This window comes from Oncorhynchus tshawytscha, linkage group LG24 (assembly GCF_018296145.1).
Source record: "Oncorhynchus tshawytscha isolate Ot180627B linkage group LG24, Otsh_v2.0, whole genome shotgun sequence".
In the NCBI taxonomy this organism is placed as follows: Eukaryota; Metazoa; Chordata; class Actinopteri; order Salmoniformes; family Salmonidae; genus Oncorhynchus; species Oncorhynchus tshawytscha.
In genome coordinates, this window is record NC_056452.1 from 21,071,207 (window position 1) to 21,098,989 (window position 27,783).

Genomic DNA, 27,783 nt, shown 5'->3' on the forward strand with positions numbered 1-27,783 from the left:
AAAGAAGACAGACACTGGACAGAGGAACTCTGCCTAGAAGGCCAGCATCCCAGAGTCGCCTCTTCACTGTTGACATTGAGACTGGTGCAAAGTTCTCCCTCGCCCTCCGTTTGGCAAATCTGACCATAATTCTATCCTCCTGATCCCTGCTTACAAGGAAAAAATTTAAGCAGAAAGTGGTTTAATTTCAAGTGTACTGTTAGCTAGCTAACGTTAGCTGGTTGGGTCGCTAGCTACCGTTGTGTATGATCTTATTCTTCGTATCTCAGATACATTTGCTTGACTAGTTATAGCCATAGAACCTGGTTGGTTACCTACCTGCAGATTCATGCAGGGTAGTAACATAATGAGTTGTGATTATTGTCCATTGTTTTGCTAGCTTGCTAGCTACATGTCTTAACAAAAGACTCTACTCTAATTTTGACAAAGTATTTTCATTTCAAGTTAGTGTACTGTTATCTAGCTAGCTAACATTAGCTGGCTGGCTCGCTAACTAATGTTACGTCATGCGTTAGATTAATTGTTTACCTAGCTAGCTATCTAGCCACATTTCTTAAGAAAAGACTCTCGTCTTAGTGTGCCAGAGCGCAGAATAACTGATACATTTTTTAACACTCAACACCCGTTGAATATGTCTGGTGTCAGTAAATGTTGGCAACAAAGCATAATTCAATTGTTGCCAGCAGCACAGTTACAATCAAAAACGCTTTGGATAACATGAAAACTGCCTAACCAGGTCTGCTAGGGGGAGTAAAATGGTCAGATTGGGATGCTCTCTCATTATATGTCTGGAAGTAGCTAGCCAATGTTAGCCAGTTAGCTTGGGTGCTTGACTGTTATTGTGAGGTCAGAGCTTTCGGAACAATCCTACTTATTGGCCAGAGCGCCCAGTGTGTGCACTGAACGTGAAACACTCTGAATTTACGAACAGACAGTCTGACAGCACAGTTGGTATCTGGTCACCAATGCACTGGATAACATAACCAGCTCTGCTAGGGCGAAAAATGTTCAGTGAGCTGTTCTCTCTCTCTCTCTCTAAGAAGTCTGGAAGTAGCTGGCAAGTTAGTACAGAACGCTCGGATCAACCGGCTTAATAGGGTGTGAACAATGCTGAATGGGTGTAGACAAAGAAGGGCTCTCCAATAGGAGTACCAAAACACTGAAAGATGTTTTTTTCAAAAGTGAGTTTACAAGTTGATCAACTTTCGAAACAGAATTACTTTCCCATTGTTTCCTCAACTACAGTGTGTGATATACCATTTTGTAGCTCTGAGTCTTTACTTTTATCCGATGTAAAAAACAGAAATTCCAGAATCCAGTTGGTGAGTCACATTTCTTTCCACAGGGCCGGGGGGTGAGACAGGGATGCAGCTTAAGCCCCCACACTCTTCAACATATATATCAACAAATTGGTGAGGGCACTAGCACAGTTTTCAGCACCCAGCCTCACCCTACTAGAATCGGAAGTAAAATGTCTACTGTTTGTTAATGATCTGGTGCTTCTCTCCCCAACCAAGGAGTGCGTAGAGCAGCACCTAGAACTTCTGCCCAGATTCTGTCAGACCTTGGCCCTGACAGTAAAACTCAGTAAGACATAAATAATGGTGTTCCAAAAAGGGTCCAGTTGCCAGGACCAAGAGTACAAATTCCATCCAGACACCGTTACACCCTTGAGCACACAAAAAAACTATACATACTGTACCTTGGCCTAAACATCAGCGCCACAGGTAACTGGGTAAAAAGACTTGAATCAGTTATAGAACCCATTGCCCTTTATGGTTGAGAGGTCTGGGGTCAGCTCACCAACCAAGTGTTCACAAAATGGGACAAACACCAAATTGAGACTCGGCATGCAGAATTCTGCAAAAATATCCTCTGTGTACAACGTAAAACACCAAATAATGCATACAGAGCAGATACCTGCTAATGATAGCATGCATTTTTAATCCAGAAAAGAGCTGTAAAATTCTACAGCCACCTAAAAGGAAGCGATTCCCAAACCTTCCATAACAAAGCCATCACCTACAGAGAGATTAACCTGGAGAAGAGCCCCTTAAGCAAGTTTGTCCTGGGGCTCTGTTCACAAACACAAACAGACCCCACAGAGCCCCAGGACAGCATCACAATTAGACCCAACCAAATCATGAGAAAACTAAAAGATAACTACTTGACATATTGGAAAGAATTTACAAAAAGAACAGCGCAAACTAGAATGCTATTCAGCCCTAAACATAGAGTATTCAGTGGCAGAATACCTGACCACTGTGACTGACCCAAAATTAAGGAAATCTTTGTCTATGTAGACTCAGTGACCATAGCCTTGCTAATGAGAAAGGTCGCCGTAGGCAGACTTGGCTCTCAAGAGAAGACAAGCTATGTGCACACTTCCCACAAAATGGAGCTGCACTTCCTAACCTCCTGCCAAATGTATGACCATATTAGAGACACATATTTCCCTCAGATTACACAGATCCAAAGAATTTGAACACAAACCACATTTTAATAAACTCTTATATACACTGGGTGAAATGCCACAGTGTGCCATCACAGCAGCAAGATTTGTGACCTGTTGCTACAAGAAAAGGGCAACCAGTGAAGAATAAATCCATATTTATGTTTATTTATTTTCCCTTTTGTACTTGAACTATTTGCACATTGCTATAACACTGTATATAAACATAATAAGACATTTGAAATTCGGAAATTCTGTGAGTGTAATGTTTTACTGTAATTTTATTTTATTTATTTATTTTTGTTGAATTTGACCCCTTTTCCCCCCCAATTTCGTGGTATCCAACTGTATTTAGTAGCTACTATCTTGTCTCATCGGTACAACTCCCGTACCGGCTCGGGAGAAACGAAGGTTGAAAGTCATGCGTCCTCCGATACACAACCCAACCAAGCCGCACTGCTTCTTAACACAGCGCCATCCAATCCGGGAGCCAGCCGCACCAATGTGTCGGAGGAAACACCGTGCACCTGGCAACCTTGGTTAGCGCCCACTGCGTCCGGTCCGCCACAGGAGTCGCTGGTTCGCGTTGAGACAAGGATTTCCCTACCGGCCAAGCCCTCCCTAACCCGGACGACGCTAGGCCGATTGTGCATCGCCCCACGGACCTCCCGGTTGCGGCCAGTTACGACAGAGCCTGGGCACGAACCCAGAGTCTCTGGTGGCACAGCTGGCGTTGCAGTACAGTGCCCTTAACCACTGCACCATCCAGGAGGCCCTTATTTTTTTATTGTTTATTCAACTTTTGTGTATTATCTATTTCACTTGCTTTTGAGATGTTAACATATGTTTCCCATGCCAATAAAGCCTTTGAATTGAACTGAATTGAATTGAGAGAGATAGATAGAGAGTATTCTGTACCTCCGGTCTCAGAAGAGAGGGCCTGAGCAACTGCTGTTGCTGCCGGAGAGAGAGTGGACAGTTGAGGAGGAAAAGACAGTCAAAGGGGAAATAGATAAGAGGTAGGTTTCATTAAACAGATAGTGGATCAATGCAAATATGGATGGGGAAGGGGTAGCAAGCGAGGTCAGGGGGAGTTTCATGGGAAATAGACAGAAGAAAGAGCCTGTGTCAATGAAGTATAATAAGAGAATTTCATAACCAAAACCCAAGGCATTTAATACGAAGGGATGACAGCTTCAGCCATCAGCCAAACCTCTCCAATATCTGTGCACCACATCGCCTCCCCAAATATAAGGTGGGCGGTGCATTGGAAGTTCATTTCCATATTTAGTTTTGGTCCTTCTATCAACGCTGTGTCTACAGATAACAATGTTAAATAAACTGACAAGTAGGTTCCCCATTCAAAAGCAGCAATGCCAATTTCAGAGGAATGGAAACGCCAACGTACCTCATGATGTCCATACCCGCGCCTGTAGAGGAAGAAACATTGTGGAAATCAGTAAACCAGATTGTCAAGATAAAGATTGTCAAAAATAAAGATTGTCAAGATAAAGATTGCTTGAGCTTGTATTACTTACTGTAGCAGTAATTGGCTGCTTAAATCAAAAGCAGAGAGTGGTCTCCCTTTGCTAATTTTTCAGTTTCAAGTACATGAGAATTGTAAAGAATTGCCTCCTTTTGGAAGGCAATAATATGAATTATTCAGTGCTCTTAAATATATTCTACCCCTACCCCTCACTAAGGGAGAGAGAGAGAGGGAAAGAGAGGGGGACAGAGGGAAATGTAATAATCCATAGAATCTGTGAAAATTGGAAAACTCTAAACAAACAACAAAACAAAGAGTTATCTATCCAAAATGGAGATGTATGGATAAACCACATCTCCAATCTTTTTGGCTCTATAACAAAGAACAAACAGCAAAAATGTACATGATCAAAGACAAATCCTAGAATCAACTATTAAAAACTACTAGAACCTACTGGATTCTCCAATTACATTGAACGAACTACAGGGCAAAATACAAACCTTCCAACCCAAAAAGGCCTGTGGTGTTGATGGTATCCTCAATGAAATGATAAAATATACAGAGTACAAATTACAATTGGCTATACTAAAACGCTTTAACATCATCCTCAGCTCTGGCATATTCCCAAATATTTGGAACCAAGGACTGATCACCCCAATAAACAAAAGTGGAGACAGATTTGACCCCAATAACTACCGTGGTATATGTGTCAACAGCAACCTTGGGAAAATCCGCTGCATTATCATTAACAGCAGACTCATACATTTCCTCAATGAAAACAATGTACTGAGCAAATGTCAAATTGGCTTTTTACCAGATTACTGTACGACAGACCACGTAGTCACCCTGCAGACCCTAATTGACAAACAAACAAACAAACAAAGAAACCAAATCAAAGGCAAAGTCTTCTCATGCTTCGTTGATTTCAAAAAAGCTTTCGACTCAATTTAGCATGAGGGCCTGCTATACAAATGGATGGAAAGTGGTGTTGGGGGAGAAACATACGACATTATAAAATCTATGAACACAAACAACAAGTGTACAGTTTAAACTGACAAAAACACATTTCTTTCCACAGGGCCCTCTTCAACATAAATATCATCAAATTGGCGAGGACACTAGAACAGTCTGCAGCACCAGGCCTCACCCTACTAGAATCTGAAGTCAAATGTCAAAGAGTTTAAGTATAGCCAGTTGGAATTTGTTGTCTGTATATTTTATCATTTCATTGAGGATACCAACACCACAGGCCTTTTTGGGTTGGAGGGTTTTTTATTTTGTCCTGTAGTTCATTCAAGGTAATTGGATAATCCAGTGGGTTGTTGAAGTTTTCAATAGTGGATTCTAACATTTGTATTTGATCATGTATATGTTTTTGCTGTTTGTTCTTTGTTATAGAACCAAAAAGATTGGAGTAGTGGTTTAACCATACATCTCTGTTTTGGATAGATAATTCTTTGTTCTGTCTATGGATTCTTCAATTACATTGAACTGATTTTTGACGTGCTGTTCCTTCTTTTTCCGTAGTGTATTTCTGTATTGTTTTAGTGATTCACCATAGTGAAGGCATAACCTCAGGTTTTCTGGGTCTCTATGTTTTTGGTTGGACAGGTTTCTCAAAATCTTTCTTAGGTTTTTGCATTCTTCATCAAACCATTTGTCATTGTTGTACATTTTCCTCATGTTCTTTTTAGATTAGACTCTCACTCACACACACACACACACACACACACACACACACACACACACACACACACACACACACACACACACACACACACACACACACAACACACACACAAAATCAGACTAAGATTCTCTGGTCTGATTGAACTCTTTGGCCTGAATGCCAAGCGTCACGTCTGGAGGAAACCTGAAACCATCCCTACGGTGAAGCATGAGGGTGGCAGCATCATGCTGTGGGGATGGATGTTATTCAGCGGCAGGGACTGGAAGACTAGTCAGGATCGAGGCAAAGATGAACGGAGCAAAGTACAGAGAGATCCTTGATGAAAACCTGCTCCAGAGTGCTCAGGACCTCAGAGTGGGGCGAAGGTTCACCTTCCAACAGGACAACATTGCTAAGCACACAGCCAAGACCACTCAGGAGTGGCTTAGGGATAAGTCTCTGAATGTCCTTGAGTGTCCCAGCCGGAGCCCGGACTTGAACCGGATCAAACATCTCTGGGGAGACCTGAAAATAGCTGTGCAGCGACGTTCCCCATCCAACCCGACAGAGCTTGAGAGGATCTGCAGAGAAGAATGAGAGAAACTCCCCAAATACATATTTGCCAAGCTTTTAGTGTCATACCCAAGAAGACTGGAGGCTGTAATCACTGCCAAATGTGCTTCCACAAAGTACTGAGTAAAGGGTCTGAATGCTTATGTAAAGGTGAAATTTCATTTTTTAATTGATTTTTGCAAAACTTTCTATCAACCTGATACTGGTTGATTGTCTTTGTCATTATGGCGTTTTGTTTTGAGATTGATAAAATATATATATATATACATTTTAGAATAATTTAACATAACAAAATGTGGAAAATGTTAAGGGCTCTGAATACTCTCCGAATACATACAGGATGTGACTGTGTAATACATCTGTAAAGTTTGCACGTTGAATTCCTTCATAACATATCCTTCAAATGAGATCGCTCTTTAAGTATACACTTGTTAGCACAATACTGTGCGCTACTCTAGAATCCGCATAAAGAAACTATGCGCATTTTCCCACGAGTGGTATGTTTCCACCAACCATTACACTACCGTTCAAAGGTTTGGGGTCACTTAGAAATGTCCTGGTTTTTGAAAGAAAAGCACATTAAAGGTCCATTAAAATAACATCAAATTGATCAGAAATACAGTATAGACGTTGTTAATGTCGTAAATGACTATTGTAGCTGGAAACGGCTGTTTTTTTATGGAATATCTACATAGGCGTACAGAGGCCCATTATCAGCAACCATAACTCCTGTATTCCAATGGCACGCTGTGTTAGCAAATCCAAGTTTATAATTTTAAAAGGCTAATTGATCATTAGAAAACCCTTTTGCAATTATGTTAGCACAGCTGAAAACTTTTCTGATTAAAGAAGCAATTAAACTGGCCTTCTTTAGACTAGTTGAGTATCTGGAGCGTCAGCATTTGTATGCTCGATTACAGGCTCAAAATGGCCAGAAACAAAGAACTTTCTCCCAAAACTCGACAGTCTATTCTTGTTTTGAGAAATTAAGGCTATTCCATGCGAGAAATTGCCAAGAAAGTGAAGATCTCATACAACGCTGTGTACTAGTCCCTTCACAGAACAGCGCAAACTGGCTCTAATAGAAAGAGGAGTGGGAGGCCCCAGTGCACAACGGAACAAGAGGACAAGTACATTAGAGTGTCTAGTTTGAGAAACAGATGCCTCAACTGGTAGCTTCATTAAATAGTACCCGCAAAACATCAGTCTCAACGTCAACAGCGATGAGGCATTTCCAGGAATGCTGGCCTTCGTTCATAGATGACCAGTAAGCGTTCATAGATGACCAGCAGGGTCAAATAATAATAATCACAGTGGTTGCAGTGGGTGCAACAGGTCAGCACCTCAGGAGTAAATGTCAGTTGGCTTTTCATAGCCGAGCATTCAGAGGCCGAGACCGCAGGTGCGGTAGAGAGAGAGAGAGAGATTCGAAAACAGCAGGTCCGGGACAAGGTAAGATGTCCTGTGAACCGGTCAGGGTTCCATAGCCGCAGGCAGAACAGTTGAAACTGGAGCAGCAGCAGGTGGACTGGGGACAGCAAGGAGTCATCAGGCCAGGGAGTCCTGAGGCATGGTCCTAGGGCTCAGGTCCTCTGAAATTTCTTATGCGGTTTTACAATTGAACTTGGTTGAAATTACTTGAGAGAAATGAATAGGTTTTTTCTTTTAATGAAATGGATAGGTAAAATTCTCTAGATTATCTTCATCTTTAGGTGACCATAAAACCTTACAATTACAGGCTAAGTTATGACACGGAACAAGACTAGCCATGCATTCATATATAAATAAATATCAATCAACATTTCAGAATGAAAACACCTCCCTTGAAAAAAAGACATGACAACAATAAATGACAAAAAATGAAAACACAAGAATGAATGAAGAATGGAATTGCAAAAGAACACAAAATGAAGAAGAAAAAGAAGAAACAGTCACTGAACAGAAATAGAAGGAGAGAGTCACATTGCAGTGGACTGAGAGGGGAAGCCTTTCTCCAGCTCTTCCACTAAGGAGTTCATTTTGATGTTTGGTTGGACGTGTACCTGTTTGTACTGTCAGCCTGCACCTCTGCTGTGGTGGGGACTACAGTTTCTGCAATGTCTAGTTCATCATAGAAGGAGTCCACAGAATCAGCAGACCCTTGTGGCTTCAGGACGCTCCTTGGAAGCATCGTTTTTCTTGTCTATTTGATTGCACATGTTGGAAACAGATTTCTCGATGTCGGCGATGTTCTGTACGTTCTTCAGGATCCCCTTCAGCTCCTTCATGGGGAGGGGCGGCGGGGGAGGGTGCAGGGACACAGGTCTCAGGGTGGTCACAGCGGGCAAGGGGGAGCACAAACGCAGATGGACGATTGAGGGGAGGGGACATGGGAGGAGGGAGAGGCGGAGGAGGGGCAGGGAAAAGGTTTTCTCCGTAGTTAAGGGTGGAGGGGGAATTGGGAGGAGGCATGGAGGGGGAGGAGGCATGGAGGGGGAGGTGGAGAGAAGCTGGGTGGGGGAGGAGAAGGGGGCACATCTGGGGGTTCAGGGATGACCTCGTAGGGTTCGGTGGAGGCTGAGTTGTAGCTGGAGAAGGTGAGGCTGCGCAGGATGGGAAGAGTGGGCTTGTGGCTGGGGGTGGACTACCATCGCTCTGGGTATTAATGACGTGGGGGTGGACTACCATCGCTCTGGGTATTAATGACGTGGGGGTGGACTACCATCGCTCTGGGTATTAATGACGTGGGGGTGGACTACCATCGCTCTGGGTATTAATGACGTGGGGGTTTCTACCCAGAATGGAGTGGACTACCATCGCTCTGGGTATTAATGACGTGGGGACTGGCGGACTACCATCGCTCTGGGTATTAATGACGTGGGGGTGGACTACCATCGCTCTGGGTATTAATGACGTGGGGGTGCTGGACTACCATCGCTCTGGGTATTAATGACGTGGGGGTTTCCCAGTCCAGGCCGTGGACTACCATCGCTCTGGGTATTAATGACGTGGGGGTGGACTACCATCGCTCTGGGTATAAATGACGTGGGGGCTCCAGCACCCGGGTCCATGGACTACCATCGCTCTGGGTATTAATGACGTGGGGGGTGGACTACCATCGCTCTGGGTATTAATGACGCAGGGTGGGCCCTCTCTTTCTTATCCCAGATGGCAGTCCTTTCTACCCAGGATGCAGTCCAGAGACTGGCTGTCCTCTCTGTTTCTACCCAGAATGGAGTCCAGAGACTGGTGGTCCTCTCTGTTTTTACCCAGGATGCAGCCCAGAGACTGGTGGTCCTCTCTGTTTCTACCCAGAATGGAGTCCAGAGCTCTTCCCACCAGCCTCCACTGATCTACATACAATTTAAGGGCCTGCTACTTGAATAATAAACAACAACAGACAAGAAGCAGAGACTAAAGGAAAACTCTAATGAGCAACAGTTACAACCTAGCGCTACAACACAAGTACTCACTTCACTCTGGAGGCCAAGGAAGAGAAATGAGGCAATAAGATAGACAGATGAGTATAGCAGGAAAAGCAGGGCGAATCACAGAAATGCTACACACTTGACTGCCGGTAATGGCAGATTTCATCCTCTGAATGTCCACCGCCTGGTTGATGGCTGACAATTGAAAAAACGATTCGCTCTACCATTGCATTGTTTTTGATCAGAGAAGGAGGAAGCTACAAGTGAGCACTAAGGGCTACTTGATCAGCAGAGCGGTTGACCAGTTCATTCTAAAGTAAGCCTAGGTCTGTTCTCTATGTGATCAGGACATATCTTATGGCTTTGCAGCAGCACATGAAGCCAAACGCTGTACTGCTCAATGACTGAGCCACTCAACAACCTTATCGATAAAATAAATTGTGTTTCGCCACGGCACTTATGAATAAGTATTTCAATTATCTTCAATTGACATGAATTTCCTCCTTGTTTTCAGAGAGCTGGCCAGTCTGTTTTGAAGTCAATCGTACTCCATCTTGAACAGTAAAGAATAAAATAAGAATAATTTCCCAGATGGTATTTTCCTTGCATATGAAAGCCATGGAATGGTGATAACAGCTTTGCTCAGTTGCCCCAGTGAAGAACTACACTGAAGCACAGCATGATTTAACCTCCACAGATAAACTTAAAACAATGTCTACAGTAGCATATGTTTGACCAAGGAACCCAATCACGCCCAGGAAAATTGCTCCAATTCTAAATTAAACAGAGAATTTGCAAGGACCCACATAATGGGATAAGATAGGATATATTATAAAACTTACATGGTGTTGTCCCCCAGCTCTTCATACAGGTTGTTGGTGGCAGCAACCACTGATTTGCCAGTAGGGAGGGTCATTTGTATCCGGGCAGTTTTAGCACACTCCGCCTGTCTCCTTTAGTAGTACCAGAGAGAAATTCAACCAAGTTACGATAAATTACAGCGTCAGCAAATTCGAAGAGGACACTGCTACATTATAAATGCACACATAAATAAATATCTTGGCACACAGTGGCACCCCAATATACTCAAAGAAACCAATTGTTGCCGGCACATTTCTTATTTATTGTCTCCGACTGCAGTGTGTAAAAACAGGTTATGCACTCTTCATTTGTTTCAGATTTCGTTGACTTCCCTGATCCCAATCATTGGCTTTGAAAACATGTTCGAGCCACTCAAATATCACATGAATACACATTAGACATGGAAAAATGGGTAGAATTGCACAAAAATAAGCTTTAAACCTGCAACATTTTCTCTCTGCCAACCAGAGGGGAGTGAACAGTTTGTGTCATGAACCGTGTTTGTACCCATGGTAACACGTGGCGTGCACAGCGGGGGTGTGTGGGAGGTTGCTCGTTCTAATATTTCTATATTTGGGATTTGTGTGTATTGTTAGATATTACTGCACTGTTGCAGCTAGGAACATTAGCATTTAGCTACACCCGCGATAACATCTGCTAAATATGTATATGCGACCAATAAAATTGGATTTGATGATTTTAATACTCACTCTTTGAATCTGTTGACAATGGAAGAAAGAGGAGAAAGAAAGAGAAGGATGTTGGTAATAGCGAGGGGCAAATTACAGACACAATGCTTCTTACAATCATTGTCTTTTAATACAAAAAGAGAGAGATTGAAAGAATTCTCTGTAGATTAAGCCACTTTCCTGAAGCTGAGACACTGATGAAGATGACACACAATTCTTTTCTCATCTGTTTCATGTCTAGCCCTGAAATTGTGACGGCTGTCAGTCTAGCCCTGAAATCGTGACGGCTGTCAGTCTATCCCTGAAATCGTGACGGCTGTCAGTCTATCCCTGAAATCGTGACGGCTGTCAGTCTATCCCTGAAATCGTGACGGCTGTCAGTCTAGCCCCAAAATCGTGACGGCTGTCAGTCTAGCCCCAAAATCGTGACGGCTTTCAGTCTAGCCCCGAAATCGTGACGGCTGTCAGTCTAGCCCCGAAATCGCGATGGCTATCAGTTTAGCCTTGAAATCGCGATGGCTGTCACTCTAGCCCTGAAATCGCGATGGCTGTCACTCTAGCCCTGAAATCGCGATGGCTGTCACTCTAGCCCTGAAATCGCGATGGCCATCAGTCTAGCCATTTGCTGCTCGGTTTGGTTCGCAGGCTCAGAGCAGAGGGAGAAAATCTCCCCCAAACCGCAACAATCAGTCTGCAGTGTTTATCTGCTCTGACATTAATTAATGTGCTTTCACGCTGTATAAATAGACGATTATGCCGGCTCTCAAAGGCGTTTCCATGGTGAATTGCGGAGAGAAAGCTTGCTTCCTCCTAAAACGATGGGCATTAGGGACGGCCTCTGAGGGCTGGAAAGCAGGTAATGTGCTGTCTGCACCACTGTGTCTGTCTGCACCACTGTGTCTGTCTGCACCTCTGTGTCTGTCTGCACCTCTGTGTCTGTCTGCACCTCTGTGTCTGTCTGCACCACTGTGTCTGTCTGCACCACTGTGTCTGTCTGCACCACTGTGCCTATCTGGCACCTCTGTGTCTGTCTGCACCCCTGTGTCTGTCTGCACCTCTGTGTCTGTCTGCACCCCTGTGTCTGTCTGCACCCCTGTGTCTGTCTGCACCCCTGTGCCTATCTGGCACCTCCGTGTCTGTATGCACCTCTGTGTCTGCCCGCACCCCTTCTCTGTCTGCACCTCTGTGTCTGTCTGCACCCCTGTGTCTGTCTGCACCAGTACTTGTGCCTTGTGGCCTATTCATACTCACATTCCCCAAGACCAATTCCCATTTGACCCAAAATGTACTTCCAATACAGCATTTGAACTTTGAACAGTTTTTTCTACACACTGCCTGTAGGTGATGATGACGATGAGGATGGCGGGGATGCAGCAGAGGATGATGATGACGGCGAGGGCGAGCAGCGCCCCCTCTGTGTAGCCCACGGTCTGCATGGCCTTCTTCACGCTGGTCACCACGTCAGGGGAGCGTATCTCCAGGATCCTCCCTCCTCGGCCCAGGTACGGCTGGAACTCCTTGTTGATGTCCAGCAGCTTCCCGTCCAGAAACCTTGGATGGAAACAGACAGATTACATGCAGTATAGTTACACACACACACGGTCATCATCATCATCATCATCACTATTACATCATTATCATTACCACCACCATCACCATCATTATCATCATCACTATCACCATCATCACTATCACCATCATCATCGCCATCATCATCATCATCATCATTACCACCATCATCACTATAATCATCATCAATATCATCATTATCACCACCATCATCATCATCATCATCACCATCAGTCAGAGGGCCTGGAGTTTTTCCCTGATCACCTGACCAGGCCTTAGTTATAGTTAAGTGTTCAGGAAAAAACAAATGTCTCCAGTCATATACCAATTATGTGCATGAGAAAATCATTATGATATATCCATCAGTTACATCTAAGAGCAAACAGTGCAACACTCTACTCCCTGTAATGGCCGGAAGCATAAATGACAGGTGTGGGTACACACTGCTTCACAATTATGTTGCCATTGTTCACTAGGTCCATTTGTCACTCTGTGGAGCTGAAAGAGGCAGAGGGCGGTTAGATGACCACTGAGCCTGCTGTGCAGAGTATGTAGGGAGCAGTACAGAGCGGTGGCTCAGCCGGTTGTCAGCTAGTTGAATGGCAGAACCGGGGCTGCTGTCGTACGAGGGCATGCGTTTGGCTCTCTAATGAGGGCCTGACTGCAGGGTGACAGGGAACAAAACAACTCTGGTGAGTGGTGACATCCCCCCTCTGTCTGTCACTGGGTAAACACCTGCTCCACAGGGATGGCGTATCTAGATACGACAGAGGGTGGCCCTAAGGGGCAATCACTTTAGTTATAAACTGTTTTTTCCCTCAGGGCCACCATAGTGACTTTCTTCTCACTTGAACAGCTCTTGGCGTGAAATGGCCCTGTTGGTCAGAGGGTCAACAGCATACACCATCAGGTCTGACTTGGAGTAGTCCTCTTGCTCGAAGCCGTCGCCAAACCGCCGCGGTCCGATGGACTCCACCACCACTTTGGCCCCTGGAATCTGGTCCTGCACATAGCGCTCCAGGACCCTGCAGAGGGAGAGGAAGCAAGCATCAGTGGATTTGTAGAGAAACGAGGTGATAGCAGGATCTAGGGGGAAATGTTCAACGGTGATTTACACTGGGTACAAAACATTATGCTCTTTCCATGACATAGAATGACCAGGTGAATCCAGGTGAAAGCTATGATCCCTTATTGGTGTCACTTAGTAAATCTACTTCAAACAGTGTAGATGAAGGGGAGGAGACGGGTTAAATAAGGATTTCTAATTCTCGAGACAATTGAGACATGGACTGTGTATGTGTGCCATTCAGAGGGTGAATAGACAAGACAAAAGATTTAAGTGCCTTTGAATGGGGTATGGTAGTAGGTTCCAGGCGCACCGGTTAAGTGTGTCAAGAACGGCAACGCTGCTGGGTTTTTCACGCTCAACAGTGTGTATCAAGAATGGTGTGTGTATCAAGACTGGTTTTGGATTGCAATGCAAAGCCAAACATGGTGCTCCGTCTCCAAAATCAAAGTATCTACAATAGTGTCAGTTCAAAGAAAATATCCTTGTGTGCATCTGAAATGGTACCCTGTTCACAATAAAGTGCACCACGCCCTATACCCGAATAGGGTTCTGGACACAACCCTCGTCTGGCGATGGGCCTCTGCAGCCCTCTGAGCTCTGAGGAAAGACACAATAGGTGTTGAGCCAATTACCTGGGAAACGCCAAAGAGGACGGCATGACAGCACTGAGACCAGATGGATGTCTCTCCCCTTGGGGAAACACTGAGGAACTAGGTGGCTCCACAGCTGGGGCCGTAGCCCTGGGAGAGAAGGTGGAGAGACCTTAGGATGACACCCAGTCAGAGGAAGTCCATCAGGAGGACTGATACTGGTTGATTGTCAGTAGGAGGATACGTTGGGTGACGGACAGGTGTATAGTAGCAGCACAGCTAATACACGCAAGGTCACACACATATGCTGGAATTCACACACACACGCACACACACACCCCCACCTCAGAGGAACAGGAGACAGCTATAGAGCCACTGGCACTTTTCCTCTTTTGCAATTTAGATTCAGAGAGAAGTTAGACTCCTACTGATGATAACAATGCCAATGGCTAAGAAGTAAGCTCAAGACAAGAAGGGAACCATTGGGGAGTGGCTGTCTGAAGTGTATGACAGAGCTCTGATAGACCTGAGGAGGCAGGTAGGGAGGAGCCTCGAATGGAAACTGAAGGAAGGCTCGCGTTGCCTGACACTTTAATTTGAGCAGCCGTCACACAGTGGGAAACCTTTTCATCTCGGTAGAAGGCGACGATCAAATCAACTCTGAATCATGCAGCCCCCTCAAACACCTGCACGCCTGGGAAAGGGCCAAATGCAAGTGTTGCTAAAATGAGTCACTTGCATATGAAGTTTAGGAGACTATGAGCACAGTCGCGACTCGAATGTTAAAAGACGGACGCAATATCCTTCTTAAGTGAATTACAATAGATTAGATATCTTCTACGTTACCCGAGGAGCTTGTCCTTGTTCTGTTCCACCACTGTAGGAGCAACGTTGGACACCACCACCTGCATATCCAGCAGATTCACCACGGATACCTGGGAAACAGGGTTCAATCAGATGATCAATGCGGCAGACACAAAACCAGTATCTATTCCCCTCCCCTCCCTAACTTCTACAAAATGAGCTTTCATTTTGGACAGCAGGCTAAACCACAACAGGAACTCGCCCTGTAGTTTGGCAGGAAGGTCCCTTTATACAGTCCCCATGAAATGAAGCTTCCCGTTGGAATTAGATTAATTTAGCCCCAGCGTGGCTCCTCTCGTTCAGGCAAGGCTCTGACCCAGCCAGCCCCTTATTTCATTAAGGGCAAAGGGAGGAATAGGCAGCACAAGGCTGTAATGTATAATCAATGGTCCCCATATGCCCTGGGACAGTTCAATTTGCAACAAACTGGGAAGCAGCCAGCACGGAAGGAACACACATTCATCTACTCTCTCAGGGATAGCTAGCCTATACTATCTACCACAAGGATGCCACCAGACACAGATCATTGATTAGCTGGAGTATCACTACTGTGTCTTTTTACAAATGCAATTCCTATGGGAAGCTTTGAATGTGTATTTTGGGAGGAGAGGAGGGGTATGTACCGCCAGTGTAAACCTGGGGAGTGGAAGTATTGTGGGTATTGACATACTTAAAGGTCCATAAGCTAGAATTGTTCATAGCTGGCATGGAGTATGGAAAACTAGGCAGGACTGATGGAACTTGAACTTAGCATTGAACAAAAGACTCAGAGACCAGACCAATGGCTTTTCACGGAGGGAAACGCACAGCACATAGAACTAAAGTTACTAGAATGGGAATCTCAATTTCATTCTACGGGAACAGGACAAACACTCACCACCACCTCTGCCTTGTTGCTCAGTCCCCCCTGGCCGTAATTGTCAGTGGCGACCACTTCGAACTTGAAGTAAGACCGGCGCATGTTCCTGTACATAATGGCAGTCTTGATGACACCGGTGTAGGGCTCGATGACAAAGCCGTCCTTGCCGTTGGTGGTGGGAGGGATAACGAGCCTGTACTGCATGGAGCTGTAATTCCCTGTGTCCTTGTCCAGGGCCTGAGACACACACACACACACACACACACACACACACACACACACACACACACACACACACACACACACACACACACACACACACACACACACACACACACACACACACACACACACACACACACACACACACACACACACACACACACACACACAAAAAGCATTCAAGAGGTTCAAACACAGCAGCGTCAACAACCACAACAACAATTCAACATCAAGATCCCAATCAGCTCATCCATTGAAAATACAAAGGGCACATATTTGTTTTATTGTTTTGAAGTGGTTGTAGTTCTCCATTCTTGCTGTAGGTGGAGTCTTCGAGCCGCGAGCCACTCTCTCTTTAACAGGGACACAGCTGACTTCACCGGTTGCCTTGTTGCTCTGCAGTGAAGTTGATTTATTAGACCTCTTTTGTTTTTTACGACTGAGACTGAGTGTTAAGGAGCAGAGACAGCGCTGTGCCCTGCCCAGCTGGAGTCATTCACACTAATGAGATATTTTCAATATTCTGCAACTCATTTGTATCTCACACTATACTATACCATATACTGTATAGGTAAAGGTTCACTGATAAAATAATCCACCCCCTGGGTTAGTTAATGGTGAGACCAGACCAGGAAAAAAGATACCAGTGTATGAATGCAGTGTGAAAATGTGGCACAAAGACTGCACCAAGCAAGCAGAAAGAGAGGACAGCATTTGACTGTGTTATGAAAGCAACCCTGACTTGTTAGAAACTGTGGTTCTGATTTGAGGCTGATTTGCTGCGAAATTGGATTTGTTCTTTGCAGAGATTCCTCTTTGTTTTCCTATCTGTACAGGAACACAAACACATTCCGTCAAGAGTGACTTGTTTTGTGTTCAAATATACTAATTATGAGATCAATCACAGACAACGTGTGTCACTCAGAAGACAAGTTATTATTTATTTCTGCAGTGGCAACGCTCCTGTGTGACAGAGTAGCAAACATCACTTCTGTCCCTCCCTCCCTCCATTCTACCCTTTCTTCAGGTTTGGCCACCACTCCATCAGGGTTTAAATTCCCTCTTTCTCACAAAACTATTTAAAGAAGGATTTAAAAGTAGATTAGTCTAATCTTGGGGATGCTGAGCAGCTTTTACAGAGATCCATATTCAGATCTGCTATGAATGTCCTATTAGTAAAGCAACAGGGAATAGGTATGAATACTAAAGATGAAGATACTGACCCTGACTGTGTGTGAAACACCTGGGAGGTTGAATGTTACCATTAGGAGTTGGAACCAGTGGGTACAGTATGTCAGTTCAGGAGCTCTTTGACCCAGTAATTCCATTACTTCCTGGTCTAAAGAATCTCTTTTGAGGCTCCTGACAAACCCGTTTGTGACTGTGTTCTACACTAGCCTGACTGTGTTCTACACTAGCCAGCAACAACAGTCGAAGGGAGCAACAGTCGATTGGAGCCACAACAGTCGAAGGGAGCCACAACAGTCGATTGGAGCCACAACAGTCGAAGGGAGCAACAACAGCCGAAGGGAGCATCAACAGCCGAAGGGAGCAACAACAGTCGAAGGGAGCAACAACAGTCGAAGGGAGCAACAACAGTCGAAGGGAGCAACAACAGCCGAGTGGAGCAACAACAGTCGAGTGGAGCAACAACAGTCGAGTGGAGCAACAACAGTCGAGTGGAGCAACAACAGCCGAAGGGAGCAACAACAGTTGAAGAGAGCAACAATAGTCGAGTGGAGCAACAACAGTCGAGTGGAGCAACAACAGTCGAGTGGAGCAACAACAGTCGAAGGGAGCAACAACAGTCGAAGGGAGCAACAACAGTCAAATGGAGCGACAATAGTCAAAGGGAGCAACAACAGTCGAAGGGAGCAACAACAGTCGAAGGGAGCAACAACAGTCGAAGGGAGCAACAACAGTCGAAGGGAGCAACAACAGTCGAATGGAGCAACAACCCCCCTCCTCACTCCTGAACCAACACTTGCACTTGACACCCCCCCTCGATAGCTACTTTATTGAGGAAAAGTGTACTTACTATACCTGTGATATGTGGTTGTCCCACCTAGCTATGTTAAGATGAATGCACTAACTGTAAGTGGCTCTAGATAAGAGTGTCTGCTAAATTACTCAAATGTCAAATGATGCCCACTTCACCTTCACACAGACATGGTAGGTGCATACTCAGACGCAGACAGATGGAAAGATGAAGGCAGGCAGGCAGGGAGACAGACAAGGACACAGACAGGGAGACAGGAAGACAGGCAGGTAGACAGACAGGTAGACAGGCCGGCAGGGAGACAGGCCGGCAGGGAGACATACAAGGATACAGGCAGGTAGACAGACCATTAGACATACCAGCAGGGAGACAGACCAGCAGGGAGACAGACAGACAGGGAGAAAGACAGGCAGGGAGAAAGACCAGCAGGGAAACAGGCAGGGAGACAGGCATATAGACAAACAGGGAGAAAGACCGGCAGGGAGACACAAACATCAGACAAACACCAGAGAAAACAGCATGCATATCTGAATAAAAAGTAGTCTCGCTACGGCTCATCATTCTGAAACAACGATGCAAATGACACACACACACACACACACAGTCTCAGTCTCAGTCTGAGCACACGCCCAACAGGTGTCACAGTGGCTTTAGCAACAATGGTGCGAAAAACTAACAACAACACGCCCTGGTGAACACAGGGGATAATTCCCTTTCACACAGGACTTTGCAGCATGCTATTGACAGATGTGTGGAGATTTTATGAGAGAGCCTCTACAGCCTTAGCATTCTAAGTATTGTCAGAGATTTTATGAGAGAGCCTCTACAGCCTGGGCATTCTAAGGATTGTCAGAGATTTTATGAGAGAGCCTCTACAGCCTGGGCATTCTAAGTATTGTCAGAGATTTTATGAGAGAGCCTCTACAGCCTGGGCATTCTAAGTATTGTCAGAGATTTTATGAGAGAGTCTCTACAGCCTTAGCATTCTAAGTATTGTCAGAGATTTTATGAGAGAGCCTCTACAGCCTTAGCATTCTAAGTATTGTCAGAGATTTTATGAGAGAGCCTCTACGGCCTGGACATTCTAAGTATTGTCAGAGATTTTATGTGAGAGCCTCTACGGCCTGCCTCAGAGATTTTATGAGAGAGCCTCTACGGCCTGGACATTCTAAGTATTGTCAGAGATTTTATGTGAGAGCCTCTACGGCCTGGGCATTCTAAGTATTGTCAGAGATTTTATGTGAGAGCCTCTACGGCCTGGGCATTCTAAGGATTGTCAGAGATTTTATGTGAGAGTCTCTACGGCCTGGGCATTCTAAGTATTGTCAGAGATTTTATGAGAGAGCCTCTACGGCCTGGACATTCTAAGTATTGTCAGAGATTTTATGTGAGAGCCTCTACGGCCTGGGCATTCTAAGTATTGTCAGAGATTTTATGAGAGAGCCTCTACGGCCTGGACATTCTAAGTATTGTCAGAGATTTTATGTGAGAGCCTCTACGGCCTGGGCATTCTAAGGATTGTCAGAGATTTTATGTGAGAGTCTCTACGGCCTGGGCATTCTAAGTATTGTCAGAGATTTTATGAGAGAGCCTCTACGGCCTGGACATTCTAAGTATTGTCAGAGATTTTATGTGAGAGCCTCTACGGCCTGGGCATTCTAAGGATTGTCAGAGATTTTATGTGAGAGTCTCTACGGCCTGGGCATTCTAAGGATTGTCAGAGATTTTATGTGAGAGTCTCTACGGCCTGGGCATTCTAAGGATTGTCAGAGATTTTATGTGAGAGTCTCTACGGCCTGAGCATTCTAAGTATTGTCAGAGATTTTATATGAGAGTCTCTACAGCCTGGGCATTCTAAGGATTGTCAGAGATTTTATGTGAGAGTCTCTACGGCCTGAGCATTCTAAGTATTGTCAGAGATTTTATATGAGAGCCTCTACGGCCTGGACATTCTAAGTATTGTCAGAGATTTTATGTGAGAGTCTCTACGGCCTGGGCATTCTAAGGATTGTCAGAGATTTTATGTGAGAGTCTCTACGGCCTGAGCATTCTAAGTATTGTCAGAGATTTTATATGAGAGTCTCTACAGCCTGGGCATTCTAAGTATTGTCAGAGACTTTATATGAGAGTCTCTACAGCCTGGGCATTCTAAGTATTGTCAGCGATTTTATGTGAGAGCCTCTACGGCCTGGGCATTCTAAGTATTGTCAGAGATTTTATGTGAGAGCCTCTACGGCCTGGGCATTCTAAGTATTGTCAGAGATTTTATGTGAGAGCCTCTACGGCCTGGGCATTCTAAGTATTGTCAGAGATTTTATGTGAGAGCCTCTACGGCCTGGGCATTCTAAGTTTTGTCAGAGGTGTCTGAAAGAGATGGTTGATCCTCCAGCTGGTCATGCATTATCAACATTTCAAATGCAAACACAGATAATCGTTCAACCGGACACATTTTGAATGGTTGGCTTCGTGAAGAGGAGTGATCGCAGTTTGATAGAAAATTTACATTAAAAAAAAACAATGAATTGTCTTCTTTCGACACCAATCGCACTATTTAGAAGTTGTCCACTTTGTGTATGAAAGGAGCTTGGGGTACCTGGACTTGTAGTACGGAAGTGAATGTCTTGGCGTCCTCGGCCACTCCTCCCAGGTACAAGGGTTTGGTAAAGACAGGAGAGTGATCATTCTCATCCAGAACATCAATGAACACCCTCGCTGTGTTAGCTGCAGAGGAGAAAGAAAAAAATTATTAAAAATAACCCCAAAGGCTAATCTGAATATCATTTGGATTGAATAGAAAATGAGAACTCGAAACAGTCAAATGTGCATCATATCCATTTCCCTGTCAATACAATGATTTAGATGTTTGACTAAAATACTACAGCACTGCATTGCGGTTTGTCATTTCTCATAGTAAAATGTCACTCCTGAAGGGCTACAAATACACAGAGGGACCCACCAAATAATGTGTGTCATAACCCTTGTTTTGTCACTGTAAAGTGTGCCGGTATAGTCAGTCTTCTGATTCAGAGGTAAACAAAACACAGACCCTGCTCAACTCATCATCTGACAAAATGCTCTGGGACAGACCAGGAAGACAGACCAGAGCGACAGGCCAGGAGTACAGACCATGGGGACAGACCAGGGGGACAGACTAGGAGTACAGACCATGGGGACAGACGGGGAAGACAGACCAGAGCGGCAGGCCAGGAGTACAGACCATGGGGACAGACTAGGAGTACAGACCATGAGGACAGACTAGGAGTACAGACAATGGGGACAGACTAGGAGTACAGACCATGGGAACAGACTAGGAGTACAGACCATGGGGACAGACTAGGAGTACAGACCATGGGGACAGACTAGGAGTACAGACCATGGGGACAGACTAGGAGTACAGACCATGGGGACAGACTAGGAGTACAGACCATGGGGACAGACTAGGAGTACAGACCATGGGGACAGGCCAGGGGGACAGACCAGGAGTACAGAGCATGGGGACAGACCAGGGGGACCGACTAGGACGACAGTAGAGTCAGCACCTTTCTCGTTTATCCCTGCCAGAATGTCCAAAGTTACAGCGGATGACAACACTAAACGAGCAACAGCAGGAGAGTACTTACTGCTGCATTGCAACACACACCTGGGTATTTCTATAAACTAGGATCGCAGTGAGGATAATAACTGGAGCGGAATCAGTGGAATGGAATCCATCACATGGTTTCCAGGTGTTGGAGCGGAATCAGTGGAATGGAATCCATCACATGGTTTCCAGGTGTTGGAGCGGAATCAGTGGAATGGAATCCATCACATGGTTTCCAGGTGTTTGATGTCATTCCCATGTGCTCTGTTCAGCAGCCTCCACTGTTCTCATGGTTGGTGTCTTGATGGGTTTGTCCAAAATCATGTGACATAACATGTCCTTTTCTGGCTTTGCATTTATGGCAGTGTAAGTTGTTGTTCTATCATATATTAAGCATTAATCAGTTCAATTAGACATTGAATTTGAACCCTGTAAGAATCCTGGATCTAGCGGTCGGACAGTTTTTTTTGTGTAGAGATCTCAGAAACGCAGTGTATCTACTTAACATTTCGTGCATATGGGGTGAAACAGTTTTCATGGACACATAAATCACATATTTTACAATGTAATAATAATAATATGACTGCAAATGCATTGGCAAGGTCTAAAAGATGTATTATTCTTAAGTAGGTAATGGCCTACTTTAAAAAAATATATACTTTTTGCATGCTTACCACCCTCCCCCCTGCATAATCAGTGCTGTGGCTCCAATCAATTCAATCAAGGGTCTTCCTATCACAGTGATGATGTCACCTCCATAGCCAAACGCAGTGGGGAGTACCCATCCACTCTCTGCAGCCATTTACCATGCTACCTCCTCCAGCGGAATGAATCAAACAACATCAATAGCCCCCCCCATGATGAAACTTCCACCACATCTCAAATATTGCTGCCAGGCCTGCTTCAATGGAACGAGGACTTAATCTATTGCTAGTGGGTGTTTTCGTCATGTTTGCTGCAGCCCCCTCTCAGCCCCCTCTCAGCTTGAATGACACACAGTGAGTGGCCTGGGTACAGTATATTAGTCAATCTAGTTGAATAGAGAAAAACATGCTGAATCTAATTCTAATCTGGGCAGAACATACAGCAGTGACCAAATCTCTACAAGCCTTTTATTCTAGAATCGACGAAGTTGGCATTTAGATATAAGTGGATGACAGCGCGATTGTAATCAAATTGATTTGAGTGATTGCTTCTGCATATTGCGGAGACATGATGAGATTGTCCAGAAAGGAATGTTTTTTATTTTATTTTATTTATTATTTTTTAAATCTGTCACATTTAACAGTAACTGTTAAATCAAAATGTCTCATCCTCCGCAGCAACTCAGCATGAATTTGACTAATCAGAAAACTAAATATCGTGAAAGGATGAGGCGTGCTTTTAAGTATTTTGGAAAAAGCTAAGATGGGAAAGAATTTACAGGCAAATGCCAGACCAACATTTATGTTACAAGTGAGAGAAACAGAGAGACAGCAGAAACAAACATTTGAATTTCAATTACTCCTTCTCAAATTAAGGTTGTAAAAAGCGTAAAAAAAAAAAAAGCATGATAGGCAGGCGTACTCTTAGAGGGCGCTCGGAGGTTGGACTCGGCCAACCCCATGGAGTCAGCCTCCACTCTGAGGCTGTAGCTGCCGTTGGCCTCATAGTCCAGGGGCTTGGCCGTTGAGATCACCCCGGTGTTGTTGTTGAGCCTGAACACACCTAGAAGACGATGAAAGCATAGTCATTTAATACTGTATCCGTCCCTGCGTAGAATGACAAGTCTATTCACCTCCCCAAATCCCACTGTGTGTGGCATCACGTGTTGAGGCACGACACCAGAAAGAAATGACACTAGACTGGAGAATCACTTAGTCACTCATTGATTTTGTGTAAGGCATAATTGATGCACATGCACAGCAGGAATGCACCGAAGAGCATAGCTAGAACTCATCTCGCTCCCCTTTATTTTCAGACCTACAATTAAGTCCTCCCAGTACGCCATGAACCTTGAATTTAACAACAATGAATCTTCCTGGTGCTTCTTCATTGAATCTAATGAGAGTTAAAAGTGAAGCCAATTCCCTTTGTTTCCAAATGACTAAATGCTTCAGATGTAGTTGAATGCGAGGCTCAGTATGGGGATGCAATTTCATCTTTTCACACTCTGAGAGGCATGAGCCCAGGTTTTAATCACAGTGACGGACGATGGGAGGATGGACGGGTCTAATCATCCCTCAGGGTGCTTTTACATGGCAGTAAGTCTGTCATGACCGGGGCCCGCACACATACACACACACTTTGGGTGCTGCCTCTCTGTGGGCAGATGACTGACTAGAGCCATGTAGCGGTATATAGAGCTGTACAGAGCCGTATATAGCCAAATAGAACTGCTTAGAGCCGTAGAGAGGCGTATAGAGCCGTATAGAGGCGTATAGAGCCATATAGATGTATATAGAGGCGTATAGCGGTATATAGAGGCGTATAGAGGTATATAGAGGCGTATAGAGGTATATAGAGGCGTATAGAGCCATAGAGATGTATATAGAACCATATAGATGTATATGGGGCGGCAGGGTAGCCTAGTGGTTAGAGCGTTGGACTAGTAACCGGAAGGTTGCAAGTTCAAACCCCCGTTCTGACGAGGTACAAATCTGTCGTTCTGCCCCTGAACAGGCACTGTTCCTAGGCCGTCATTGAAAATAAGAATTTGTTCTTACTTGACTTGCCTAGTTAAATAAAGGTAAAAAAATATATATATAAAAAAATAGAGGCATATAGAGCCATATAGAGGTATATAGAGGTGTATAGAGCCATATAGAGGTGTATAGAGCCATATAGATGTATATAGAGCCATATAGAGGCGTATAGAGCCGTATATAGATGTGTATTGAGGCGTATAGCGGTATATAGAGGCGTATAGCGGTATATAGAGGCGTATACATGTATATAGAGGCGTATACATGTATATAGAGGTATATAGAGGCGTATAGAGGTATATAGAGGCGTATAGAGGTATATAGAGGCGTATAGCGGTATATAGAGGCGTATAGAGCCGTATAGAGGCGTATAGAGGCGTATAGAGCCGTATAGAGGCGTATAGAGGTATATAGAGGCGTATAGAGGTATATAGAGGTATATAGAGGTATATAGAGGTGTATAGCGGCGTATAGATGTGTATAGAGGCGAATAGAGGTATATAGGGCCGTATAGAGCTGTATTTATGGCTCTGTGAGTGACCTCCTTACTACTTCATGTTGTTTATAGTGTGTCCGAATAAAAGACTGGGACTATCACTGTATAGAATTACAACATGACCTCTGGAACTAGGTCAAAGGCACAGTGTAGGTTAGTCTGTTACTACTCACCTCCCTCGTTGCCCTCCGCTATGGAATAGACGATCGTTTGATTGACAGCTGCAGCCAATATGACACCGACCAGCTTCCCCACCTTAGCCTTCTCACTCACAGGGGGAAATCTGGAAGAAAACACACACACAGTATATGAGACACACAGATGAGACACACACACAACACAGTAGATGAGAGACACATATGAGACACATCGATGAGACACACACACGACACACCGATGAGACACTCACACAACACATAGATGAGACACACCGATGAGACACACACGACACATAGATGAGACACACCGATGAGACACACACGACACATAGATGACATACACAGATGAGACACACACGACACATAGATGAGACACACCAATGAGACACATCACAACACAGTAGATGAGAGACACATATGAGACACATCGATGAGACACACACACGACACATAGATGAGACACACCGATGAGACACACACAACACATAGATGAGATACACAGATGAGACACACACGACACATAGATGAGATACACAGATGAGACACACACGACACACACACAGAGTAGATGAGATACACATATGAGACACACACACGACACATAGATGAGACATACACACACACACTAATGGAGACCTACTGACTGGTGCACCAATATATACATTTTTTTACCACATTCTCCCAAGCCACATGCTAGCTAATGATCTCTCCCAGCTCTATGTAGACTGCAGTATAATCCACATTCCAATACCACGGTGCTGTTCATACTAATACCACAGAGGGAAAGGGTGCACAATCTCTTGAGGTCCTTTAGGGCCACAAACACTGTGTTTTCATATTTTCCCATTTCATCAGCAACTCGCTTCATCTTGGGAAAACAGATGTGTGAACTTTCTGGCTAATTCAAAACCATTAGAATCAACAGAGAGAGAGAGGGGAGTAATCAACAGCAGGACTGTGGTCTTGAGGAACAGAGTTTTACTATGCTTTTCTCAGAATTAAAGCGCTATCTGATATATGTGTAAGTGAGTAATGCAACCAATAATATTTAATTTGATGTACTGTAGTTGGAACAGAAAATAAGAAAAAACACCCAAATTATAGACGGAGGAGTTAGAATAGACTGGGGAGTTAGAATAGACTGGGGAGTTAGAATAGACTGGGGAGTTAGAATAGACTGGGGAGTTAGAAGAATAGACTGGGGAGTTAGAAGAATAGACTGGGGATTTAGAATAATAGACTGGGGAGTTAGAAGAATAGACTGGGGATTTAGAATAGACTGGGGATTTAGAAGAATAGTCTGGGGAGTTAGAAGAATAGACTGGGGATTTAGAAGAATAGACTGGGGATTTAGAAGAATAGACTGGGGATTTAGAAGAATAGACTGGGGAGTTAGAATAGACTGGGGATTTAGAAGAATAGACTGGGGAGTTAGAATAGACTGGGCATTTAGAAGAATAGACTGGGGAGTTAGAAGAATAGACTGGGGATTTAGAAGAACAGACTGGGGATTTAGAATAGACTGGGGATTTAGAATAGACTGGGGAGTTAGAATAGACTGGGGAGTTAGAATAGACTGGGGAGTTAGAATAGACTGGGGAGTTAGAATAGACTGGGGAGTTAGAATAGACTGGGGAGTTAGAATAGACTGGGGAGTTAGAAGAATAGACTGGGGAGTTAGAAGAATAGACTGGGGAGTTAGAAGAATAGACTGGGGAGTTAGAAGAATAGACTGGGGAGTTAGAAGAATAGACTGGGGAGTTAGAATAGACAGAGGAGTTAGAAGAATAGACTGGGGAGTTAGAAGAATAGACTGGGGATTTAGAAGAATAGACTGGGGATTTAGAAGAATAGACTGGGGAGTTAGAATAGACTGGGGATTTAGAAGAATAGACTGGGGAGTTAGAATAGACTGGGGATTTAGAAGAATAGACTGGGGAGTTAGAAGAATAGACTGGGGATTTAGAAGAACAGACTGGGGATTTAGAATAGACTGGGGAGTTAGAATAGACTGGGGAGTTAGAATAGACTGGGGAGTTAGAATAGACTGGGGAGTTAGAAGAATAGACTGGGGAGTTAGAAGAATAGACTGGGGAGTTAGAATAGACTGGGGAGTTAGAAGAATAGACAGAGGAGTTAGAATAGACTGGGGAGTTAGAAGAATAGACTGGGGAGTTAGAAGAATAGACTGGGGAGTTAGAAGAATAGACTGGGGAGTTAGAAGAATAGACTGGGGAGTTAGAAGAATAGACTGGGGAGTTAGAATAGAATAGACTGGGGAGTTAGAAGAATAGACTGGGGATTTAGAAGAATAGACTGGGGAGTTAGAATAATAGACTGGGGAGTTAGAATAATAGACTGGGGAGTTAGAATAATAGACTGGGGAGTTAGAATAGAATAGACTGGGGAGTTAGAAGAATAGACTGGGGAGTTAGAATAATAGACTGGGGAGTTAGAATAATAGACTGGGGAGTTAGAATAATAGACTGGGGAGTTAGAATAGACAGAGGATTTAGAAGAATAGACTGGGGAGTTAGAAGAATAGACTGGGGAGTT

At 44.4% G+C, this 27,783-nt stretch overlaps 1 protein-coding gene across 1 annotated transcript in view; it reads right to left on the reverse strand.

Moving 5' to 3' along the window:
- Positions 1-27,783, reverse strand: part of LOC112223231 (protocadherin-15-like) — a 308,092-nt gene that overhangs the window by 17,087 nt on the left and 263,222 nt on the right. Inside the window, exons 24-34 of the mRNA XM_042305516.1 lie at positions 25,243-25,352; positions 23,456-23,596; positions 20,903-21,030; positions 16,107-16,325; positions 15,212-15,300; positions 13,555-13,731; positions 12,470-12,688; positions 11,159-11,167; positions 10,430-10,540; positions 3,861-3,882; positions 3,371-3,409 (exon numbers count right to left, since the gene is read on the reverse strand). Coding sequence (XP_042161450.1) covers positions 3,371-3,409; positions 3,861-3,882; positions 10,430-10,540; positions 11,159-11,167; positions 12,470-12,688; positions 13,555-13,731; positions 15,212-15,300; positions 16,107-16,325; positions 20,903-21,030; positions 23,456-23,596; positions 25,243-25,352 — 1,264 coding nt within the window. The remainder of the gene's footprint in view (positions 1-3,370; positions 3,410-3,860; positions 3,883-10,429; positions 10,541-11,158; positions 11,168-12,469; positions 12,689-13,554; positions 13,732-15,211; positions 15,301-16,106; positions 16,326-20,902; positions 21,031-23,455; positions 23,597-25,242; positions 25,353-27,783) is intronic.